Below are 22,825 nucleotides of genomic sequence, written 5' to 3'. Positions count from 1 at the left end.
ACCATCCTCTGTTAGTTTGGTAGCTTGGTGGCCAAGTTCTCTCTTGTTACTGTGGGCCAGGAGCCCATCAAATTTGATAGGCTCCTGTGTGGGCGAGATAGCCACCCAAGGATCATTGCCCCCAGCAGTAGGGGAGGGAAGGGTGAGCCCGGGAGATCATTAGGCCACGAGAGGGGTATGGGATGCGGAGGATCTGAGGAAAGAGAGGGAAATAGGAGTTCTTAAAAAGCGAGAAGCGGGAGATATGGGGCAAAATTACGCAAAAATGCTTAATATTCGGTAATGAAAAAGGTGCTAAAAGGAGAAAGCCAGGGAACAGGAAGGGGAGGGACCTAGGAATGCAAAGTACGGAAGGAGGGGGGGTTGTTTGGACCCTCCCTATCCTCCCGGCCCACCCGGAAGGATTGGTTTTGTTCAACCTGCATGAAGCTATGCACTACCGTTACCTCACCAGACGTTTTCATTCTCCAGAAAGGTTATGTTTCCAGATCAACGCCACGATCAGCCAATGTACTCATGCATCGGATCAAGAATTCCGATAGGATATAAAATTTCGTATTGCTCAACTTTCCATTTTGTCGCCTGGGAAAACAAAATGGATACACATAAGCAAGAGCAAGAGCCATAATAGTCCTATTATGGCTCTTGGCAAGAGAGAATGAGCTACAATGTAGCTATTTCTTACTTTGCTGCTGCCCCTCCCTTGCCACTCCTCTCTGGTGACCACGTTTCTTTTGCACAGCGGATCCTACCACTAACACCAGTACCATTCTTCTTCCAGCACTTTAAGAAAAAATGGCCGCACGTGATGTCTGTGTTGCACGGATTGCACGAAAACAGCTGACATTTTTCGTTCCTTTTGTCCTTTTGCAGTGAGATAAGGACGGCAAAGATACCATGGCACTTAAAAAAGCGAGACAAATGTTGCTTGATCCCATCGAAAGTACACCAGGCAAAAATATCACCAATCCGGATGACGGTTCCGAAAGCACCAACAAGTTTGTCTCGTCACTTGTGATCAACCTTGCATTGGCTTTGGTGGCAATTTTTTTGTTTTCTTTTTTACGACCAAGACTTAAACGAATCTACTCGCCGCGACAGCTGTTGCTTGATATGATGTTTCCTCTCGGGAAGCTTCCAAACTCGTTTTTCGCGTGGGTAATTCCGGCCTTCATGGCGAACGACGATGATGTGTTCTATTATGCTGGCATAGATGCTGTTGTTTACATGCGATTCTTAAAGCTCTGTATCAAGATATCGCTTGTGATTATGCCTTACGGAATTGCAGTTTTGCTGCCTTTGAACTATTATGGCAAAGGAGGTTTATTTGGTCTGGATAGGGTTGCAATGTCTAACGTAAAGGAAGGATCCACGAAATTATGGGCACATTTAGTTGCAGCATGGTTTTATACTGTGATTATTTGTTACCTTCTGTACGAGGAGTGGAAAGTCTACATCATGTATCGTCAAGAATACCTTACTTGCGGAAAAGGTCACCAGTATGCAGTTCTACTGAGGGATTTGCCAGTCAAGGTACGTAAACATGTTTACAGCAGCGTAGGGGGATGGAATAGCCTTTTACTGCAAATACAGTAGTATCTCATGCAGAGCTTTATCACATTTTTGTGGTGAAAGTGTGAAATCTGTCTAACATAGTTGGATATCAAATACTGTTGTTTCATGTACAGTTGTAAGCATCAATAGGTGACTAAAAACCAAGTTGTAATAGGGTGCAAAGATGACATAAGTCACAATCCAGCAGCTAAGTATTGGAGAACCACCACAGAGGGGTGAGGGGGGGGGTTGGGTTGGGTTGGGGGTGTTGTAACTTGGAAGTCCAGGGACAAAGTTATTAAATAAAATGAACCACACTGAACATAACAGCTCTATTTCTTTTATCCCCATTCTCATACTGCACAAACAGATCAATTAATGTACATGTAAAACAGCTGTGATGTAACTTCATATAATGTACGGTTAACACAACTATCAGGAAACAAAGTCACGATACAACAGGGGGTACTCCCCTATATGGCCTACACGGGGATGTTCTGTTGGACAGGGTATGTTTTTTTGCCTTTCTGTCCTGAACAGGGTATATAATTCCATGGTAGTCTGTCATAAACAGGGTATATAATTTCACTTGAGTCTGTCTACAGGATATTGCCTAGATGAATTTTGTTTGTACTCCAATAATAAAATAGCAATGGCTGAATGCAAATTTGCTTTATAGCAATTGCCAATAAATGGCTTTAAAACAAGGCGGTGTGCATTTTGTCGTTTGTCCTAAACAAGGTCAGGGCTGTGCAATTCAGATTGGTGCCATGCTGTAGACTGATTACACAGGCACACTGTCAGATACCCCAATGTGTCAGGTTTCCCCCCTGATTTCAGGTACCACTTTGATTTGGTCTTCAGGTACTCCCTCTCCCAGTGGTGTCAAATAGCCCAAGGACAATTTACGTCAGGTACCTCTACTGTATCTGTCAGATGTTAGGTTGCATTAAACAACTTTCCTGGTCCCGGTTGCTCAAACATGGAGTAGCGAAATCCAACAGATAAAATACCCGTACGAAACATGCATCGCTCATGCAGCACTGCATTAGCAACTTACAAGCATTAAACAAATGGCTGCTAGAAGACTGTATGATAACTGCACTGGAAGCGCTGCCAAAGTTTCGTAAAAGGACTGTACAAAAGACATGTGAGCGCTGTCGAAGTAATGACAGATACCTGTAACTGTGCGAATCATGCATAAGCTAAGCACACTTTTATCTTGTGGAAAGTATTAGCCAGGAAAACCAATTGTGTTATCCACTGGATAGAGATTTATCCAGTAGATGGAATGATTGACCTTTTTCCCAACTGCAGCCTGTGCTTTACATATTGTGACCTTTAGACCTAACTGCTGTAGCTGGTATTTGGCATCAACAACTCCATCCACTGCTATACTAGCTGGAGTCAAAATAAAATGCCAACTAAGGCACTTGGCATCTTTAAAACACAAACACTGGTATATAGGTCATTCTTATTCTGGACTATTCTCTTGGGCTTGTTGTGTGGGTTGAGGGAATTTGGTTCTGCTTTGCATTATCTCCTGTTGTTGTACAGTCATGTTATCAATCTAAGGTATTGTTATGAAGGTGGGTTATAACAAGGTCAGCCTTACAGAAATAATAGAAATGTATGAGAGGTTTTACAAAAACATAATGTTATTGCTGTTTTCTTTTTCCTGTCAGTTCCAAAATGAACAGAGTATAAAAAGCTACATTGAAGAACTTTTCCCTGACCAGGTACAGTCCATCACAACAATAAAAGACAAACTTTAATTATTGTGCATAAAAGTGTTATGATGATGTATTGCATCAATTTTAATCTTACCCTGTTTGACCTGCTTATGATCCTCCTGTCTTGCCTACAAAAGATAACTAAATTAAACACAATGCATGAAATTAAACATGTTGGCTTTGTTGTTTAATTCTGAATACTGCTCTCTGTTGGGGTGGCTAGGATTCATTTGACTAAAACTAAAGTCTGAAAAAAGGTGGGCAAAAAGGTAGTTCATTTATCTTTTATTATAATAAAAATCATTACCATCATCATCGTCATCATCCATCATCATCTTTACCAACATCATTGTCATCATCATCATCATCATCATTATTAACATGATTATGGTTATTATCTTCTTTTGGTGCCTGCTTCACGGCAGGTACAATGTACATGTACGGCAATGCCGGAAATTTTAGTCCCATCATCAAGTCACAACAAGCTGCCCTAGACTTCAAGAACTCTTTTATTATTACTATTATTATTATTATTATTATTATTATTATTATTATTATTATTATTATTATTATTATTATTATTATTAGTCCTTTGTCATAGAGAGACAGTCATAAAGAGTGAGAACAGCATGGTTCAACCAATATGGATCGCTATGACTTAATCCTGTAAATTTATATTTTTCAATATGTTCTATACTTGTTCTGCTTTGCTCCTTAGAGTCTTTTTTCTGGCCATGCACTAGGAACCCTAAAGGTAGATTTTGAATACATTTTTCAGAAAGTGACTGACTTTTACAACAATTCTTTTTGTCTTAAGGTTGAAGATGTCATAGTGGTTGAAGATCTATCAAGATGGCAAAAATTAGTAGATAAACATGACAACCTAGTTTGGAAACTTGAGCGTTCTAGAGTAAGTAAATGTAACTTTTGATGCTTAATTTACAATAGAACTACAAGTCATACTGGTAAAATGTGCCTCTGGAAACGATTTAAGATGTATTTACACTGTAAGGTAACAATCATTGAATCTTATTTTTTACCTGTAGGCATTGTTGCAGTAAATCATAGAAGTCGTATAGCGTTCTGAGTGAAGAGTTTGCCAATAATCTCATGGAAAATGTGTTTTAGCTAAGTAGTTTTTTTAAATGAAAGGCCATCCCCTTCTTTTTTTTTCGTCTAGCGTCGAATGCATTTCCTGATGTTGGGTCGGTCGGTCGGATTGACAAAAAAGACCTAAAAAGAAAAATCACAAGAAGTCTTGGAATAGGAGGCCTTGGTACCCCAGGATGACGTTAAAAGTTAACATTCACATATTTGGATTGACAAAATGCACAATATACTGTCAAAAATGTTCAGGTTTTGTTCCTGTTTTTCTCTATGCTGTTACTAAGCTCATGTTTCAGATGAAAAGAATTATTTCAAGAGAAAAATGGTTTAACTACATCATTACTTTTTTTTATTTGAAAACATTATGCAAAAAAATTTGGGTCGGTCGGACGACCCTAAACGGAGAAAAAAAAGAGGATAGCTTAAAGGAGATCATCTCCATTATGGATGCAACCTTTGCAGTTGTGAAAAGAAAGCCAGAAAAAATTCAGGCTTGTAAGGGTTTTGAACCTTTGACCTAGAGCTGCAATACCTTAAAGTGCAGCAGTCTTAATATTATGTTTTACCTGTACATCAAAATTCTGTATAATTAGGGCTTTCTACATTGTAAGCCTTGTATAGTTATTTCAATATTAGAATAAATTTCACCTAACCAATGGGCAAGTCCCAGATACTGACTGGTGTAGTTATTAAATAATTTTCAACCTTGCTCGCCATTGAGCCTCCACTTGCTCTGTGGTTAGAGCTGGAACTCGGAGGGTTGTTATTTCGATCTTCACCTGGAGTTTTTTCAGAGTTTTCCGGTATAAGAATTCTCCCTCTTCCTATTTACATTGTACAGTCTTGGTCTTGTACGCTGGTGGACGGCCCATTTCAAGCAAGCCCTTGATACAGTCCACTATGACTGATGTAGTTATAATAAATTTCGACCCTGCTCGCCATTCATAGAGCCTCCAGTAACTCAGTGGGTAGGGCATCCAAACTAGAACTCGGAGGGGCATGAGTTTGATTCTCATTCCCAGCTTTCTGGTATAAGAATATATTATTCTCCTTCTTCCAAATTAATCCTATGTCTATAGTTAAAAATAATTATGAAATGTCTTGTTTTGTTCCCCTGTGAATTGCCAGCTGTCTCAAAAACTGATGGCAGCTTATAGCTTTGATTGTTACAAGGATGAGCAGGTCTTTTCCTTTATTTTGAAGTTCTCATAGGGGATCACTCAGTCTCTCTCAACAGCAATTGAATGGGAATGCTAATCGTTTGTTTTTAACTTTGAATATCATATAAAGTAATAGAAATGAGATTATTTTAAATGTTATTTTACCGTAATGCCTTGGTAATTAACAACATATTAATAACCAAGTTTTTAGCTAAAAGCTCTCAGAGGTCACCATCTTCAAAGTTTATCTCATGATTGCTTTTAGAACGTGGCCATTAAGGAAAGCTTTAGTTGTACTTTCTGTCTGTTTTCCCAGAAACGATGTAATATAAACCTTTGAATATAATTTTACTATGGAATTTGGCTTATTATGATGTTTTTGTTATGTGTTGCTTTTAGACAATTTATGAAAAAACTGGAGAAAGACCTACCCACAGAGCTTCCCCATGTGGTTCAGAATTAGACTCCATTACACAGCATGAAAGTGATTTAATGGTAAATGATTAACCTTTTAGTACAAAGTATGACATTAGTACAATCAGGCCCCATTTCTTCAAAGGGTGGATAGTCAAAAGTGCTATCTTATCCAGTGGATAATATAATAATTTCCCCAATACTATACAACTTAATACCCCAAAGGGGTGGTGAATAGTGGCGGTATATACCGAGATGCGAAACCTCGAGGTATATATCTAGCACTGTTCACCAACCCTGAGGGGATAGTTGTTTTAGTGTTTACTAAATCAGTTGGATAAAACTGAAAAAAAGTAACTTTTCGTAAATTAAAAACTTCACTTAGTAGGAGCTTTATTTACAATTTACAAACATTTTGGGGATTTTGTTAAGTGTATTTTACGATTTTGTTGCAAATTCAGCATGAAAATAATTTCTACCTACCAGTGAACACCGACAAGCCAAAGTTTGTCGCCTTTTTGGTAATTGCTTGTACAACTGTTTCATTTATCATACAAATTTCGTCATCCGAAAATGTCTCAAAACGAGATGGCATCATGCATAGGCTCCGGTCGCAAAATAGGTGAATAGCCAAGGATATTCCAAGTTACGGGAGCCAATCAAAATGCACGAAAACTGCTATTCACTTATTTGGTAAATATTAAATGTACTTATCCACTGTATAGTGATTTATCTGGTGGATAGTGCAATTGGGCTATCAAGGCCCAGTTGTTCAAAAGCTGGATTGCAATCCAGCTTTTGAACAACTGGGCCCTGATCTCAGCTATAATTGACAAAAAAGTGTTACTCATGCTTAAAATAATGAACCCTTAATACTGTTATGCGATACAGTCATTGCAAGCTAAGCTGGAGGCTGAGATGAATCGTGACCACTCTATCCTTCCTGCTGCTATTGTCATTTTCCGCACTCTTCGTATGGCTACTACAGCAGTCCAAGTGAGATGGGATAATTCCCCCCTGGCCATGAACATGGAACCAGCCCCAGAAGTGTCCAACATGATTTGGAACAACCTTGCATTTGGACTTTGGCGAAGGTACAGTAGTGTTACTCTCTTGAAGAAATTCATTAGGCTAGTAACTTCAAATATATACTAGAAATGTTCTTAAAGCACAGCCTGAAAGAAAAATCCTAACCATCAGAAGACTATTTAGGGCTACTAACACCTGTGAGGTTTTTAGTTCTGATAAAAAATAAGATGGCTGTCAGTCATCATTCTGTCAGCATCATCAGGATTTTTCTTCCAGGCTATGCTTTTATAAGAACATTTGAATAGATACAGATATAAGTGTAGTGACACTTTCACCTAAAAGTTATCAAGCGTACCCCTCAAAATTCATTAGTTGAAAGTTGAATCTGTTATTACGGGGTACATTTCAGATTCATCTCTTCATTCCTGCATGTGTGACTAGTGAGCAGTGAATTCAGGTAGTTATGAAACTTCTGCCAGCTCAGTTTTCTTAATTGCTATAAATGTCTTCAAAGGAACTTTCTTCATTCAAAGATTTTTCAATCTAACTGAATACTGGGAAGTTGTGGCTAAAACTTCACTGTTTATTATGCTTGCAGGGATTTTGAATTGAATTTGATACTGGTTGCAGCAACAACTAACAGACTTAAATAAATAAAACTAATCCCTCATTCCATGCCAAAGGGCCAATATAATAAGGTATTCATTTTTCTCAACTATGCCTTTCTTACACATGTAAGAGTAATCGTATTTTTTATTTGTTTACTTTTTGTGACAGGAAATTTTGCACAGCTCTGGTTTATGTAGCTATATTCATGTTGGTGTTTTTCTGGGCAACACCTGTTGCATTCATATCATCATTAATTACATTAGAAAATATTGCAAAAAAGGTTCCTTTCTTAGATCCAGGTAAGTTGAGTTACATTATATATTTACAGTTAACTCTCACCCTGCAGAAACCTCAATATAACAGACACCCCAATAATACAGACAGCAGCTAAATCCCAGGCCAAAAATGAATAACAGACTTGTGACTGAAATAAACCCCTGCTATAATGGACTCTCGCTAATGATGACACTAACTAGCGTGCAAAGAAAGAAGTGTCCGATAGCCTGGGGCTAGTGGATTTTGCTATTGGGCTAGTGAATTCTGTTTTTAACTTGCCCGATGGGCAAGTGATATTTTTTTAGGAATTCGAATAACAGAAGAACTGTAATCAATCCTGCTCATCAAATTTTTTTTGGGCTAGTTGAAATGAATTTCGGGCTAGTACAACCTAGCTACAACTTGCCTGAATGGCAAACTGTAAAACTGACTTTCTTTGTACCCTGCTAACTCAAGGTTCCTACAGTGTGTGCTATTACAGCAAGGAGCCCAGAAGTGTAACTGCTTTTAATTTATTCACATTCTTTCATACAGATTTAATCCAATCAAAAGTCAGCTGGAAACTGTCCTTGACTTCTGATTGGTTAATTTCTGCATGAAAGAATGTGAGTTAATTAATTAAAGGGGGTCAGACTTTTGGGCTCCTTGCTGTAAGGGAGTTGACTGTGCTTTAAAAACATTCCCGTACCTATAAAGATAGACAATTTCCTAATCTTGCTGCTAAAATGAGGCTCCTTCCATTGCCAACCTCAATTTTGTGCACTTCTGAGCTAGGAAAACATAGTATCAGTCTTCGTCATTAGGGGCCTGCATAGCAAGCATTTCTAATTAAGATATTATTTGAAAGTCGGAGCAGACGCAATAAAATGGAAGGGGAAGGGTAGGGTAAAAGAGGAAACTCCATTCCCGCTCCCCCTTCATTCCTTGTTTTTTTCATGAGATTGTGTAAAAAAGTATGATAATATGTATAATAATAATATTATTGTTATCTATTATTTTTCATTCTTGTGGCAGTTCTGAGTTACTCCACGTTTGTGAGAGGAATTATTGAAGGATTTCTTTCCAGTGTTGCACTCTGGGTATTCTTTGCCATTTTGCCATTGGTATGTTGTTGTTCCTACAGTTAACTTAAAGAAATTTTAAATATTCATTATGGCGCTACTTAGCCTGTTCCAGGCTCCAAGATAGTAATGTGCAGAGATCGTGGAAATTGATACGAAAAACGCGGGGTGGACCGGGGAGTGGGAAAGTGTCTCTTCTTTTCCCGCCGCCGCACATCCTATTTTTCCTTTACCTTGTTTTCGTGGCATCTCTTTCATCTAAGAGCCTGGCTTAGGCAAGTCATTACTGTGGGTAGCAAGTGGCCTTGCAGCTGTATGTGCAAAATGTGTGTGAATGAGTAACTGCAGAAGACTGTAAGCTGTTGTGTTGTTGCTTGATGCTTGGCCTACTTTGGCAGTCTCACCACGTCAAGGAAAAGAGAATAGGGAGTTTAAGCAAATCGCTACGGCGACCTCTACTACGGCGGCCGGAAGTAAAAAAGCCCCGAAATGACGCAGTGCGCATGCTTGGAAATGACCTTTCGCCGTAGCGCCAAATCCTACGACGTGAAGAGCTGTCTCCTGGCGTAGTCGCTACTACGTGAGTATAAAAATCGACTCCTCTCCTATTTTTTACGATCACTGGTTTTAAAAGCTATCATAGATTGTTTTTCATTTTATCAAGAAAGTATTCGAGGCTTCTGGTTTTCCAGTAAATACGCTTTCCTTGCGTTTTCTTAGTTTGAGATTTCGATCCTCAAGCGAGTGTGCCATGAGCTCTATGCCGCGCCATGGCCGCAGAAAATCCGCCAGTACAAACAAAGGCTAGACGAAAACCGTAAGCACGACTGTTAGCAATAGAGCTAAATGTCACTGAAGGTTGTTTAAACAAGAATAGAATAGAATATCTAAAACGCTGAATTTGTTGATTTGTTCTTAAATGGGGTACACTAGCAGCGGTATCGCTAGCGGTATCACTAGCAGCCTACTCCGATCTTCATCTGTAGTTTTCTGTTTTGTGTACGAATCGCCCTCTGATGATGTTTACTATCAATATTCTTCTTGGCCAACGAAATTTTTAAATTGGCCGATTTCTTACTTGACCACCATTGAATTCTGTTGTTGATAAATTATAGCGAAAGCAATTGAGCAAGAACCGAGCTTGAAATTTGGCGAGCTACGAGATGTACTCTCCCCAAGACACCGCATCCACGACCGCCGTAGTAGAGGTCGCCGTAGCGATTTGCTTAAACTCCCTAATGTGTTTTTATTTGATTTTGCAAGCTGATATGTACAACCTGTGATTTCTTCTTCTTTCTCCAGGTTTTAGAGAAGCTCACTAACCAGGAAGGCATAGCATCAAAAAGTGAAGTCGCCAAATCTGTCTTGGGAAAACTTTACATCTTTGTGGTAATGTGGAATTTGTCTGTTCTTCTAGGGTGTACTTAATCACGAGTTTCGGCAGAAATTTCTTAATAATATATAAAATGAATATGTTACTTCGTGGAAAAAATCGGCTTTTTTACGCTCTCGTTTTTGTATAAATCTCAATCGATTCCCCAAGAACACGTGCGCTAAATGAACACGGTACGCGCGCACTGTCCATGAGGTGTTCTATATTTTCAAATTTAATGGAATGCTCGTAAGAATTTAGCTACTGTTAAGTGATGTTTCACTGCTAATTCTCGTTGTTTTTGTTTTCCTTTACAGATTGTTAATCAATTTCTGTTTCTTTCTGCTGGGTCAGCAGCTTTATCAAAAGTGGAGGAACTTGCTAAGGAACCTGTTAAGATCACTAGCTACCTGGCAGAATCTCTTCCAGCGCAGTCTACATTCTTCATCTGCTATATCATGCTGCGCTCATTTACTGGGCTTTCCTTGGAGCTCTTGCGTGTTGTTGACCTTATTGTCATTCCTGTTAAACGCAGATGGTTTTGTTACACACCGAGAGAGGACGAAGCTGCATGGAGACCGCCCCCCATTATGTACGACCGTGTGGTATGTCACTGTACATTCAGGGGCACCCAACGTCAATTTTCGGAAAATATCTGTTCGGAAGATGATTTGAGATCTAGAATTTTCGGATGACTTATTGTAATACCTCTTGCTTGCCTGCCTCTCCTAGGATTTTCGAACATTTAAAAAATGGTATAATTGCCCATTTTTAACGGATTTTTACCCTAAAAAGGTCACCTAGAATTTTCGGGAGCCTTTTTTTCGGGCTGAAATTTTCGAAAAGGTAAGTTTTGATCTCTGTAATTTTCGGATCACTAGGCTTTCAGCTTGGAAATCCGAACAGATGAAAAATTTTGGGGGGATAACAATATGCCTATATCTACCGTTTTAAATACTAAAATACGTTCAACAATGCTATGTTTTGAACTATATTCTTGTTGGGTGCCCCTGTACATTGTTCTACCTGCTTACATTTTTTTACTGCAGCCTTTGAGAAGATCCGCATCGGCAGATAGTCTCAAGTCTTGTGTTTGTACAGTGACTCAACGGCCGCCCTGTTAGCTCAGTTGGGAGAGCTCCGGCCGAAACAAATCTCAGGGTCTTAAAATAATTAAGCAAAAAGTGTTGCGTTTTTGGTGACTTCTGCAAATAGTTAGACGCTCTGAACTTCTCGGATAAGGATAATAAATCATAGGCCACGTCCCACAACGCTTTCTCATGTAAAATTGCTCAAAATCGGACGTAATAGTACCCACACACGCATCGTTAAGAGTACGTGGTCCCTGGGGTGGTGGTCTATGAGTCTCTGCCAGCCTGTGTTTGGGCTGGTTGGAATAGCTTGGAGGGATTCAGAACGAATGAGGCCACAACACAAATGCGCCCACAAATCAGGGTATTTACCGGGTCCTGGAACCCTCACTCAGGAACTTAGGACCTCTACGTCACTTTCTCGAGTATAAATTTTTAATTATCCTATCTCCGCGCGCGTTGATCACACGCGCTCCCACGTCACACGACATCTAATGCTAACTTGTGTAGCTTTCAATGAGGGATTCTTTGCTGCGAATCTTAATTATAACAAAACACAAGGCACTTAAGGCACTTAACAAGGCATTTTTGTGAAAGTAATTTTCCGAAGGGTTTCTGGTTTATTGATGTGTTTGTCGCAGTTTTTCTTTCCTTTTTTCGAAAGCGTAAAGGTACGGTAAATCAGGCAACAAGAAACATGCAACTTGTCTTGCAACATTGCTGCAATACGAGCAACATAAACGTGCAACTTGTTTTGCAACATCGCTGCAATACGAGCAACATAAACGTGCAACTTGTCTTGCAACATCGCTGCAATACGAGCAACATAAACGTGCAACTTGTTTTGCAATATCGCTGCAATACGAGCAATATAAACGTGCAATTTGTTTTGCAACATCGCTGCAATACGAGCAACATGAACGTGCAACTTGTTTTGCAACATCGCTGCAATACGAGCAACATAAACGTGCAACTTGTTTTGCAACATCGCTGCAATACGAGCAACATAAACGTGCAACTTGTTTTGCAATATCGCTGCAATACGAGCAATATAAACGTGCAACTTGTTTTGCAACATCGCTGCAATACGAGCAACATAAACGTGCAACTTGTTTTGCAACATCGCTGCAATACGAGCAACATAAACGTGCAACTTGTTTTGCAACATCGCTGCAATACGAGCAACATAAACGTGCAACTTGTCTTGCAACATTGCTGCAAAACGAGCTGAATAGCGATGTTGCACGTTTTACCAGCCACATCAAACCTGTTTTGCAACAAATCAGGTTGTTAACAGGTTTGAATGAGGGTGGTAAAACGCGCAGCATCGCTTTTCAATTTGTTTTGCTGTAATGTTGCAAAACAAGTTGCTTGTTTATGTTGCTCGTTTTACGGAAACGTTAAAAAACAAAACACAAGACATTTAACATTTTAGTGAGATACGTTTTCCTAATGGTGCCTGATTTGTTGATGTGTGTATCGCAGTTTTTTCTTTCCTTTTTTCGAAAGGGTACTTCCATTTCCTTTGACGCTCATTAGAACATTACACATAGGTAACGCTTTGTTTCTTTCCTTTCTTGTTAGTACACCGATCACTTACTCGTACTGGTTGTAGGATTATCATACTCGGCGTTAGCTCCTCTTATCACTCCATTTGTTGCGTTGTACTTCGGGCTGGGCTACATCGTATGGATGCATCAGATACTCTGTGTATACATCCCAGTGTACAGTTGTGGAGGTCTTATGTGGCCAAAGTTATTTAACAGGTAAAAACAAAGCCTTGTGAGCCAGTCCAGCAAATTGATTTTTCTCAAACTGGTGTCGCGGTGGTGATGTTTACAGGATTTTTCCTCGAATCGGAGTCGATCATTTATTGTGCTCTATGCCTTACAGTATCATAATAAGTCGAATTCGTTTCATTATGGGGGGGGGGGAGGCTTTTATCCGGGGGGGGATTTAAACATGGATGTATTTTTTTGTTTGCTTACAGGTATATGGGCGTGTAACTGTGGAGTTGGGGGGTTGGGGGCCTATGGGGGGGGGGGGGGAGCTTATAGGCAGTAGCTTACGGTACTTTATTTAAAAATACCGTAAAATTCCGAAAATAAGCCCCGGGGCCAGGAGCCGATTAGTAATCGGCTCCTGCAGGGGCTTATATTTTTCAAAGGCCCTTTATGAGGGGCTTATTTTTGGAGGGGCTTATATTCGGAGAGGCTTATCTACGGAGGGATATTTGCGTTTCAAAATTGATTTGGCTAGCCTTATAGCTTGAAGGAAATTTACCGTTTTTGCTTTGTTTTACTTTGTATTTGAGGGCAATTTACAAGTACAAGCCTTATATTTGGAGGGGCGATTTAACGGAGGGTTTTTGCGTTACGAGTTTGGGGGGCTTATACATGTATCTTTATCTTTATTAAAGATGAAACAACAACAACATGATATTAATTTGAGGAGGACTCGGAAAAAAAATCCGAGTCCCAGATGGGATTTGAACCCACGACCCTCCGTGATCTAGTCGGTTTCATCTTTAATATACTCACTTTGGAGGTTGGTTGGCCGCATCTTTGATATGCTTTAAGGTGACAGCGCGATGCTGTTAGTGAGTTCTTCACTTCTTGTGTGCCTATCATTACTTGGCTGTGTAGCCGCGTGATGCGGTTCCAGTCGAGACCCACAAATTGGCCCTTGCTCACCATAGAGTCTCCAGTAGCTCAAGTGGTTAGAGCATCCGACTAGATCACGGAGGGTCGTGGGTTCAAATCCCATCTGGGACTCGGATTTTTTTTCATAGTCCTCCTCAAATTAATATCTTTATCTTTACAGGGTTATCGCGTCAATGATTGTGTTTCACCTGCTCATGATGGGAGTTTTGAGCCTGAAGGAATCATTCATCACCTCAGCGGCTATGGTTCCTCTTCCAATATTTACTTTTCTGTTTTTTGCTTTTATTCAACAACATTTTGTTGGAGCCTCAATGTACCTATCCCTCAGCATGGCGTCGGGTTTACAAGAGGCTAGTCCTCATTTTCTCCAGGTAAGTCTACTAACGTTGTAAATGAGTTGAACCCACGAGTCATGTCATAAGTTGATCGCTCGAGTGACTGTAGCCCTTAATAGGACTGTGGTATTTGGTTTGTATATTTTGCTGGTATATATTCCCCTACTTTTCCTTAACATTGTCGAGATTGAGCGCTTACCGTCCATCTTGGTTTCAAATGTACCGAGGCGGGAGGGGGCGGGCCGGTACATATGAAACCAAGATGGCCGCTCGTAACGTTAGGTGCTCGATCCCGTGGATCTTACGGAAAAATAGAGGACTCTGAACAGTCTACCGGTTTGTATATCTAAATATCAGAGCAATAAGGATTTTCCTACTTGTTCTTTTAAACAGAAGGTATTTTTCCCTCGAAACCTTACAATTCTCAAGGCCAGGAGCTCCTTTCAAGACCAAAAAGGACACTAAAAATTATTTCTCTGAAATCGTTACGCGGCTTTTATGCTCTTTGCCTCAAACACCAGACAAAGTGTAAACTGTTAATCGTATGTATATCGCCTATGTACCACACTTCTTTACTGACCGTGTACTATTTGAAAAACACGGTTCTGAAAACAGCGCGTTATGTCCTTGTATATATGAGTTTAGCAGAAACCAGCTATCACCTGATGAAAGGTAATCGAAGACATCCTTGCACCGTGTGCATTCCGGATTCCAGGTACTAGATTCTGGATTCCTTACCAGTGGAACTTGGATTCCGGATACCAATCTTTTGCGGGATTCCGGATTCCTTGAGCTGAATTACGGATTCCAAAGCCCAGGATTCCAGATTCCACGAGTAACATTTTGCTAGTGGAAAATTTGGAATCTTGGGCTTTGGAATCCGAAATACAGCTCAAGGAATCCGGAATCCCTCTAACGATTGAATCCAAACATTTCATTGACAAAGACTGGAATCCAGTACCTGCAATCTGGAATCCACTGCGTGGAATCCAGAATCCAAAATTGTCTTGGATTACCTTACATGGGGCGAATTCTATAAATCACGAGAGAAACTTCTTTGGCAGAACTTTGGCTTAGTAGTTCTGAATTTGTAGGATTTTCCCAAAGGAAATTTCAAGTTGTGTTGTATTTTTTTGTTGTATTTTTTTTCTTTGGCCATTACCAGGAGTGAAACGTTTTACAGTTTTTGGTATATCTTTTAACTTTTCAGGATGTTGCTCGACGTTATGTCAGAAATCATCAGTTGCCACCAACGTATGGTCGCAGTACATCGTACTTTAACGGAGATTATTTGTATGAATACGAGGAGATATCCTCTGATGTAGCACCAGATGCGTCCTGGTCAAGAGACTCACCAAACGAAGAACTTGCTTAAATTTCCCTGAATATCGGCGTAGCGTGGAGAATCGGCCGTAATTACTGTGTCAGTGTCTCAGTGTAACTTCTCTAGTCCTGCATTCTAGTTCGGAGTGGTAGAAAAAAGCTGAACAAGCCAGGTTAGGATCAAGAGACACGTTTTGTCTAGTCTGTTTATGAAACAGAAGACTTTAAATGAAAGACTCGTGACTTAATCTAACCAAGAAAAGGACAGATTAAATAATTTTATATTTAGGGGACGGGTATTGCTAGCCGTGAATGCCGCAAGTGTTTAATTATGTCTTGGTTCGTATCTTCCTACTTATCCAAATAATCAAGAAACCTATAGCCTGTTCCAGGCGTTCAGATAGTGGGGAGCGGTGCGAAGTAAAGAGGAACGCGAAAAAATAAAAACGAGGGAGGAGGAGAGGTGAGAGAGGGAACCGCACCGCTCTCCTCAGTTCCCCCTCTACTTTTCATCGCTTTCTTTACTTCGCACCGCTCCCCACTGTCTGAACGCCTTGAACAGGCTAAGAAACCTAGCAAATATTATATTTTTAACATGAAACATAGATTACTAGCATTAGCTAGGAATCCTTGAGGCCTGTTTAGACTGCTGACCTGTTTTGGGGCCATCATCCTGTGAATGTGACAGTAGCGTTTAGCTTTATCTAGAGTAGCCTGCGTAGCAGGCGCTGGCTTTTTCAGGGCGAAGGGGAAATTTTCGACGCAGGCGCCGGTAGCCGCTACAGTCCGTTGGGTGATGTATAAGACCCCGGTGGACTAACCAACCATGTAAACCCCGTTTACATGGAGGGAAGGTTACCCTCCTTTAAGGGTCGTCCTATACTCAGTTTTTTTTGCTCCTAGATTTATTTACAGTAGAGGCAAGGTCCTAGGAGGTGGGAGAGGTGCCCTATGTGTCCTTTAGTTTAACCCTTCCAGCAGGGTTACCTTTTTTTGCCATGTAAATAGTCGTGGGAGGGTGTCCCTCCTAGGAGTGTGAAGTCTCGTGTGATCAGTTCACGGTTGGATTTGTTGTATTTGTTCTAAAATACTAATAAAGATCGGCGGTCTTTTTTAAACTTGTACAAAAGCAGAAACCCACCGTACTGAACGCCGTTGCAAATGACACGAGCGCCAGCATCAAAATGCTTTAACGAGCAAAATCCCTCCTTTGTTCGCCAGTTTGGTTTTTGCATGCCTTGCAAGCACTTCACGGGAAGATCAAGTCCTTGCCTTTACCCTTGCGCAGTCCGTAGGTCTTATTATTTCCCCGTGGCCTTTGCGTTTCGGGTCACGTGGTCCGAGCGAGTTTGTTCGTCTCGCATACGTCATGGAAATGCATTGACGTAGAAAGCCTGGGAAGGCGGCCGTACATGGACTTGGCAAGCTTTGCCCCCCACCTCATGTTAAGGTTGCTTGGAGCCAGGATAGTCCTTCTGGGAGAGTTACCTTCCTCTCATGTAAACAGGGCCAAAGGTTAAGATGATGTTAATCGCTTGCTTGGGCGCGGCGGTGTCTGTAAGCCGTCGAGCTCAATTGTGACATAAAAGAACCCACTGCTTGAAGAAGCAAGGGCGCGTAGGCCTCCTTGGCATCAGTGGTCTCCCTTATTTTTATTGTCATTGGTTTGGGCGTCAAGGGTGAGAGCGCGAAAAGCGACAGAAAGTTCGCCGGTTACTCCGCAATTCAGCCACCGGTTGTAAGTGATGTAATTGGCTCCGTTAGTTAATTCTTTCTCGTATCTTCCGAAGACAAAAGTGCGATAATCATAAGCTAGTTAGTTGTGAGCTGGAGTTTCATCTATACATTCAGGGGCCTATACATTACGATTCGCGTTGTGGACTTTTAAATATGCCAAGTATTTCGGTTCGAACAAACATATACTTTCTAACACTTGTGTTAAAATAAATAAATAAATGAATAAGTCGATAAATAAATAAAATGACAAGGTAGATAAATAGGAAATAAAAGTGACCGAAGAATAATAAAAAATAGAAACCATCGGAAGAATTTAGACTTTTGACTTTTCTTGTGCTTTTTTGAATGGGCACTGCATGACATTGACCGGTGGGTAGGCACGGGTGCAAAAATACGAGTAAAGAATAAGCAATATCAGTCACACCGACATTCCAATATTATATATTTTGTAATATTGCTTCTCTCTTGTTTCTGTTAGGAAATTACTAAACCCCTTTGTTGATTAACATATAAGCTACGAGATACTTTCCTTCACCGTCGCCAGTTCTCTAAAAATAACTATTTGAGATTATCGATTTAAATGTTCTCAAAACATAGCCAGTCTTAACGTCTTAATGATGCTGACAGTTTCGATGACTGTCAGCCATCTTTATCAAAACTTGGAAAACATTAAAAGTGTCTGAAGGTGTTAAATTTTAATTTTTTCCAAGTTTTGATAAAGATGGCTGACAGTCATCGAAACTGTCAGCATGATTGAGACGTTAAGACTGGCTATGTTTTGAGAACATTTAAAGCGATATTAACTTCACTAGCCTGATGAATTTCTTCAAGACCTATTTGAGATTAGCTTGGATTAAGGTAGAAAAGGGGATCCATACGTCATTTACAGTGTATTTTAGTGGTTTAAATTTATCCTTGGTTTTTTAAACCTTCTTTCCTTTTTTTTTTCAAAATTAAACTCAGTCATGCATTACCAAATCCCGTAGCAAAGGAAAAAATAGAAACCATGAATACAATTTTACCAAGGCAGATACTCGACGACGATGTGAAATGACCCGGCCAATATTTTGGAAGTTCTCCTGAGAACGTGAAGGGATATGCGATAAACTTTTCTGGATCTTTCTATTATTCGTGAAAGAAGTTTGAAAGGACGCGGAAGTCAGTTTTTCAGTCACAGTTTCAATGGCGTCTCCATTGTCTGATCTGAAGGTCCCTCGTGTGATGCAAGACAAAGAAAAAAACAATCGTTTGAGACTTGATAGAATTCGATCGTATTGACCTCGAGACAATCCTTTAATATACAACTTGAATGCACCCAGTTTCTTACTAGAGTATACCTATAAGCGAACTTCTCTGTTTTGATTTCAGTCAAAAGTAATAGCTGTTGCGCTAATGAGACAAAATGTCGGAACAAACGCAACTGGTGGTAATTTTGAGCTGTAAATTTCTAGAATAGCGAAGCACACGTACTTGTCATGTTTGCTGATAATGATAATCACGCGATCACGGACGGTCACAATAAAGCTCGTGTCAACGAGCTTTGTTGAGAGTTTTATGATTCAGTTTACAATGATTTATACCTTACACTAGTAAACTCAAGTGATCCCCAGTATTCGATAAAGAAACAAACGTTCGAAATAAAATGTCACGCAATTCGAGAGTTATAATCATAACAAACTCAGCAAGTTTCTTTACTATAATACAAGTCCAATTTCTCCGTTTTCATTTCAGTCAAAAGTAATTTGTTTCTCTAATAAGACAAAATATGTCTGAATTACGCAATGGGTGGTGTTCTTTCTAATTATGAGCAGTAAAGTTCTAGATTAGCGAAGTACATGTACTCGCCATTTGTTTGCCGATTGAATGATTATCACGCGATTACGAACGGTCGCAAAAAAGGTAGAGTTTTAGGATTCAATTTACAATAAATTTAAAAATTACCCTGGTGTTCGCATCGCTGGTTCAAACCCTGGTGATCACCAAGTATTCGATAAAGGAACGTAATTTATTACTTTAAAACCGTCTATGATTTAACAGACATTTCTAGACGGAATATTCACATATGCGGTTGATAGGTTCAAGTTCACAATGCATCAGCTGTCGCCAGGGCTTACAAACTTCTGTCACGTGATCGTCGTCACTCTACCCTATTGGTTACCATTCTGGTGCTGTTTTTTGTCTCTTCGAATAATTGTTTTCGCAAAACGAATTAATAATACTTATTGAGGTCCTGTCATTCTAGTAAAATCTGTTAGTGTTGGGTGTAGCTGTCCGCTAACAGCTACACTACAAGAAGCCTTTGAAAATGTCTAACGATACGAGTGAAGCCGCGGAAGGCTCTGACACGACAAACACGTTTGTGTCAGCGCTTATTCTCAATTTGGTCATTTCAGTGGTCTGTTTAATCATATTTTGTCTCTTAAGGCAGAAACATCCAAAGATTTACTCCCCAAGACAGCTTTTGGTGGAAAGCCCCGCTCCCGGAAAACGTTCGCAGTCCTTCTTTTCATGGCTTTTTCCCGCGATCTTCGTCAAGGACAAAGAGGTCTTTCAGTACGCGGGTATCGATGCGGTCGTCCACATGCGGTTTTTGAAACTTTGCTTCAAAATATCGCTGGTGCTATTGCCGTACGGCATTATAGTCCTTATTCCCGTGAATTATTTTGGCGGAGAAGATTTAGGCGGGCTCGATAAACTAGCCCTCTCCAACATTACGCCCAAGTCGCCAAAAGTGTGGGCTCATGTGGTTGCCGCCTGGATTTATACATTGGTGATCTGTTACCTTTTGCACCAGGAGTGGAAAACATTTATCGTCTATCGCCAGGAGTATCTTAGCCAAGGGAGGGGCTATCAATATGCTGTGCTAGTGAGAGATTTGCCGCCAAAGGTAAGCAGGCATCTAATTTCACAACAGTCCTCCCTATTTTGCTTTTCCTAGCAAATAAATTAAATAGTAGTTAAATCAGAATCGCATCAACCGAATTTGTTACTTCGTGAAGTCACGAGGTTGCAGCAGCTGGAGATAAAAAAACGAATTTACCTTTCACATAAATAATAGATTAGAGGAGACAGAATGAATGTAAATTTCTTTTGTATGGCGTTACATACCGTGACACGTGTTGGGTTTGTCTCGAGCGTGTAATTTAATGGGGCGAAATTTTTGAATAGTGTACACTGAAGTAGAAAGATTCTCAGTTTTCTTTCAGAATAAAGAAAAAGAAAATGAATAAGAAACTAAGCAAAAGAAAATAGACAGCAAATATAAAAACGTACAATGAAAAGATTTTGTTATGCAAAGTCCGCTTTTTTTGTTTTGAACATGTTTTTTGAACAGAGGGCTTCTGCAGGTTACCCAAGCGTGTAATATCCGCTTTGTTGCACGTGGTTTCTTTTCCACTCGGATTGCATGAAATAAGAAATGGCCGAATAAATATTCACATGGAACTGTGAGACAACTGGTCTGAAAATGAAGAGTATTATGTAACTGTTTTGAAGTCTTTATAAGGCCATCCCCATAAAATGTTTCGTTTCCCATCGCCCACCCGAACCATTTTTTGGGAAAAGTAAAAAAAAAAATCCAGAATCACTTGTAAAGAAGCAAGTACTTTAATTTACAAGCACACGATCTTGTCTTATTAACACCAATTGTCTTAAATTATCATCGATGCTTCGTTTATGTAGCCTTTTTAGACATTTGATAGTCCTGTTAATATACATCTTTTACCATCTGATTATATCTTGCAGACTAAACGTGAGATTTAATATGCAATCATGTGTTCATTCTTTTTTTTTTTTGCCCGACTGACCGACCCAATTTCATGAGAGGGAGGGCGATGGGAAACGAAACATTTTATGGGGATGGCCTAATAAACATCCACATGGAGCACTGGCTTCCTCAACCTTCTTGTTTTCAAGATGGCGGGCGGGGACATAGGTTCTGCTGCCATATTGGAAAAAAAGAGGGTCAAAGGTATGGCCGCGTACTTGGGTACGAAGTGGTATGGCAGGTCTTTTCCATGACTCCCCATTCTTCACTCCCATCTTGCTTTTTATTGTCCTTTGGACCTGGTGGGGTACGTTTTAGTAGCAGTAATTACTCGATTGAGCGCGGCCCTCAGGAATGAATGGGCATATGGAGGCAAAGTTACCAATAAACGCCACTCTCGAATAAACGCCACTTCAGAAACACTAAAAACTGAATAGATGCAGCAGCGTTTAATCGAGTAAATACGGTTTGTATTTTTTTTAAATAGACAGATTTTATTAACAATCAGTACTATTTTGTTCTCAGCTGAAGGATCATGAGAGCATGAAAACCCACCTAGAAGAACTGTTTCCGGGCCAGGTATAACAACCAGATAACAACCAGGAAGCTCAGATCTAGCCTGCAAACGCAGATGTTACTATTGTTTTAAAAAGCTTAAACGCGTGTCTTAGCTTTGCATCAATTGAATTCCAAAAGTAATGCTCCAGCTTATGGACTACCGTAAAATTCCGAAAATAAGCTCTTCCATGTATAAGCCCCTCCAAATATAAGCCCCCCAAAATCGTAATGCAAAAAACCCTCCGTTAAATCACCCCTCCAAATATAAGCCCCCCTGGCGGGCTTGTACTTGGAATTTGCCCTCGAATACAAAGTAAAACAAAGGAAAAATGGTAAATTTCCTTTCAACTATAAGGCTAGCCCAATTGATTTTGAAACGCAAATTTCTCTCCATAGATAAGCCCCTCCAAAAGTGAGCCCCTCAAAAAATAAGCCCCTCAAAAAGGGCCTTTGAAAAATATAAGCCCCAGGGCTTATTTTCGGAATTTTACTGTATGTTTAGGGCTTGAAATTCTTCCCAGTCACCTGTTGCTAAAGATGAAGATGGATTGAAACTTGAAAAAATTTGGCCATATGTTTCAAGTTTTACTAGTGCTATGCCTGCAAAAGTCATTTCTGAAAAAACATATTATATGGTTATTCGATATCCTCTTCATAACTCTACAGGAGCATTTTGTGTATGGGTAAGGGTACTGAGTAATTATTATAGGGACTGTGCAATAATTACCTGGAGGGGGGGGGGGAAATTAGAGGGGGGCATAGGAGAAAATGACAACAAGAGAGAGGGGGGGTTGGATCTAAAATTTAATACATACAGGGGGGGCATTACTTTTTCATTCCTTTTTGCAAACTGGAAAAGTAGTGGAAGAGTTATTGGAGTTCAAATAATTAGAAATACTAACATTGGAAAATTTATCAACTCTAAGGTGTTCTGATCAATGAACTGTTGTTTTCCTATCTGTCATGCAGTAGGAAAGGAATGCCTTTGTTATATATGTTAAAACAGTGCTACTTTATTTGCACTAGGATTTAATAAA

The 22,825-nt window shown here is 40.0% G+C and overlaps 2 protein-coding genes across 2 annotated transcripts in view; both read left to right on the top strand.

Annotated features, from left to right (window-relative positions):
* The first annotated feature begins 786 nt into the window (after nt 1–786).
* Nucleotides 787–17,765, top strand: LOC140948304 (uncharacterized). Its single transcript, XM_073397533.1, has 12 exons — nt 787–1,533; nt 3,240–3,293; nt 4,105–4,197; nt 5,954–6,049; nt 6,860–7,062; nt 7,775–7,905; nt 8,897–8,985; nt 10,246–10,332; nt 10,633–10,920; nt 12,991–13,172; nt 14,230–14,440; nt 15,615–17,765. The coding sequence occupies exons 1-12, from the start codon at nt 898–900 to the stop codon at nt 15,777–15,779; spliced, it is 2,235 nt and encodes a 744-aa protein (XP_073253634.1). The 5' UTR covers nt 787–897; the 3' UTR covers nt 15,780–17,765.
* A 1,882-nt stretch (nt 17,766–19,647) lies between these two features.
* LOC140948785 (uncharacterized) overlaps nt 19,648–22,825 on the top strand; it is a 327,016-nt gene continuing 323,838 nt past the window's right edge. Inside the window, 2 exon segments of the mRNA XM_073398050.1 lie at nt 19,648–20,351; nt 21,756–21,809. Of these exon segments, the coding sequence (XP_073254151.1) occupies nt 19,770–20,351; nt 21,756–21,809 (636 nt within the window). The 5' untranslated portion in view covers nt 19,648–19,769.

This window comes from Porites lutea, chromosome 9 (genome assembly GCF_958299795.1).
Source record: "Porites lutea chromosome 9, jaPorLute2.1, whole genome shotgun sequence".
Lineage (NCBI taxonomy): Eukaryota > Metazoa > Cnidaria > Anthozoa > Scleractinia > Poritidae > Porites > Porites lutea.
Note: the sequence above shows the minus strand (reverse complement) of the source record. Positions and strands in the feature narration are given on the sequence as shown.